Source organism: Notolepis coatsorum (genome assembly GCF_963971535.1).
Source record: "Notolepis coatsorum genome assembly, chromosome: 3".
NCBI classification, from domain to species: Eukaryota; Metazoa; Chordata; class Actinopteri; order Aulopiformes; family Paralepididae; genus Notolepis; species Notolepis coatsorum.
Genome location: NC_140167.1, coordinates 82,098,753 through 82,101,631, shown reverse-complemented (window position 1 = coordinate 82,101,631; position 2,879 = coordinate 82,098,753). Strand labels below are relative to the sequence as shown.

The following is a 2,879-nucleotide window of genomic DNA, read 5'->3' as shown; positions in this document are numbered from 1 at the left end:
AACAAATCAAGTACAAACAATGTTGATAATGAGTTATAAATAATGTAGAACTAATCTGTAAATGTTATACAAATATAGTTATAAATGATTTAATAATCATTTATGAATGTATATAAATGGTTTGTTCATGATTAGTTCATTATCCACTAATGCGTTATAAATACTTTGTAAATGGTATACAAATATAGTTATAAATGATTTAATAATCATTTATGAATGTATATAAATGGTTTGTTCATGATTAGTTCATTATCTACAAATACCTTATAAATGTATTATAACAGGGTGTTATTATAAAGTGCTACCTAGTGCATACTTCTTCCTACTCCTTTTCGAACATGTAAATTGAGTTATGTTTTGCTTTTGTTTAGTTATTATTTTGTTTGTATTCATTTACATGTTCGAAATAAAGATTTCAAATCAAATATTCAAGCAGCATCATGCTGAGTCAATATTCAAGCAGCATCATTACTGAGTCAATATTCAAACAGCATCATTACCGAGTCAATATTCAAGCAGCATCATGCTGAGTCAATATTCAAGCAGCATCATGCTGAGTCAATATTCAAGCAGCATCATTACTGAGTCAATTGAAGAGCAAAAGGGAAACGTCTTTAAACCATAGATGAGTAGGTACATGTGTGGGACGCGGCCTTGTGTGACCTCTGACCCCCAGTGGTTGTCTCTCAACAGGAAGTAGAACGAAGTTTCCCCCTTGGACGCGTACTGGGGGGGGGGGGGGGGGGTTGTGTTTTCCCCCACCAGTGGTTAACAGGTTAACCGGACCGCTTTGGATCGACGTCTGGATCTGTCTCTCCTCACCAGGACACTCGTAGGGGACAAGGTTTAATCACTGGTCCTCCCCCTAAAAAGATACCGTTCTTCACCCTTGTCAGCCAATGGGTTTCAACCGGGAAGCCTAACGATACCGTCAGGCCATAACTGAACCAATAGAGAAGCTTCACCCCACGATGTGAGAAAGACAACAGAGGAAGATTCTAAAGGTCAAAGCCACGTTACATTAAAGCTAGGATACAGGGGGGTCTGGGGAACAGACAAGAGTGCTGCTGAATCCATGGCATCAAATATATATTCCATGTTGACGTGATCAACGTCGGATTAGCTGCTTGAACGCGTGGCGGTTCTGTGGATGATTCACACGGACTTGAAGAAGGGAAACTTCACCCCAGGAGCCTCAGAGGTCAAAGGGGTGTGGGGGTGTGGGTTGCGGGGGGGGTAGGACGAGGTTGCAATGCTCCTGCATGCGGGTCAGGTCCTCGATGAGACGGCTGAACTTGATTCTATCTTCCGGTCTGTGTTCCCAGCACTTCTTCATTAACTCATACACCTGAGAGAGAGACAGAGAGAGAGAGAGAGAGAGAGAGAGAGAGAGAGAGAGAGAGAGAGAGAGAGAGAGAGAGAGAGAGAGAGAGCGAGAGAGAGAGACAGACAGAGAGAGACAGAGAGAGATCAGTGAGTCATTCATAAAATGTACATTAATCCCAAACCTGTCACTATTAACCCTTTCTCTGCCACGCTTATATCCATCCTTATACCATCCTCTGCCAGCTCTATTTGTCTATGGAGATGTTCCCCTTCTTTGCAGGGCTATAACTTTTTTAATTGTATTGCTAAATTGACATTATTATGGCCCATTCAACGTCAAGTATCTATCGTTTAGGATGTAGCAACGTTCTACTTTTTCATTCACATATTCATACTAAAATACGGTCTAAAGTATAAATATGTTTTTATCGTTTTCTGCAGCATTCTGCAGAACGTGAGTTATAGCCATAAATACATATATTAGATCATCAAATGTAGTTTTATAACGATTGACGTCAGATTAAAAATGTCAATTGTACAAGGTCCTAAACGTCATGCCTCATCATCTGCTGGTGACCGGAGGGGGGGGGGGGGGGGGTTTATAAGTCCGTGGCCGACGTTAAATAATTTATGTAGTATGGGCGATACATAGATCAGAGCAGTTTATATGGATAATAATAATCAAACACACTGAAACTCACCGCAGCTTCCTCTGACCATTGGGTGATCAGCGTGGAGCAGAAAGATCGCTATTATGGGATGTTGATATATGCGATCCATTTCCAGGTTGTATAATACTATATACGTCCAAATCATGTTGTTTATCGAGTTATTGGCAACGGATCGCTATCCAGTGTATCAAGCTGGAGTCCCGCGAGCGATAGCGAGTGGCCGGAGGAAATATGGGTGAGCACCACTTCCGGCCGCTCACTTCCGGTTTTGGCGATTCGCCGATCGGCCACCAGATGGCGGTCTTGAACCGTTGGAGAGTTGAGAGGAGATCAACAGCAAGTCTCAAGTCTCCGTGGGTGAAATATGATTGCCATGACAGATTTTTGAAATATTGATCTCAAAGACGCTGTACGACGTCATTGGCAGATTAAGCATGGTGAGCAATGACGTCTAAAGTCGTCCTTGGCGATTAAAGGGTTAACATCTTAAACCCTAGCCATATTTTCAGAAGATTCGCCTAAAAATACATACCTAAGTAAATGGAAGATTGCTCCACTTCTATAAGGCTATTTGCATGTTCCTGGTATCTAGACATCTACGGATATCAGGGAATGTATTCCCAGTGTCAGAAATATTGTGTCCATTACTAGGCTTGAGTAAATTGTAATGAACCAAATGAGAATACAAAAAAAGAAAAAAACTAAATTTTTTCATATTTGACACCATGCTAACATTTACCAGATGTGAAAACGCCACTGAGCTCATTCAGCACCTTCTTGAGATCAAGTGTACAAAGAATCTAAGCAAATGAATAAAGGGGAGATGATTTACATGGGTTTTTGTAGATACAGTACTGAATTTTGCCATCCGGACACATGTAA

The 2,879-nt window shown here is 41.0% G+C and overlaps 1 protein-coding gene across 1 annotated transcript in view; it reads right to left on the bottom strand.

Moving 5' to 3' along the window:
- Nucleotides 1-296: 296 nt before the first annotated feature.
- The window catches only part of jak1 (Janus kinase 1), a 127,178-nt gene continuing 124,595 nt past the window's right edge, over nt 297-2,879 (bottom strand). Inside the window, exon 20 of the mRNA XM_084311266.1 lies at nt 297-1,348. Within this exon, the coding sequence (XP_084167392.1) occupies nt 1,196-1,348 (153 nt within the window). The 3' untranslated portion in view covers nt 297-1,195. The remainder of the gene's footprint in view (nt 1,349-2,879) is intronic.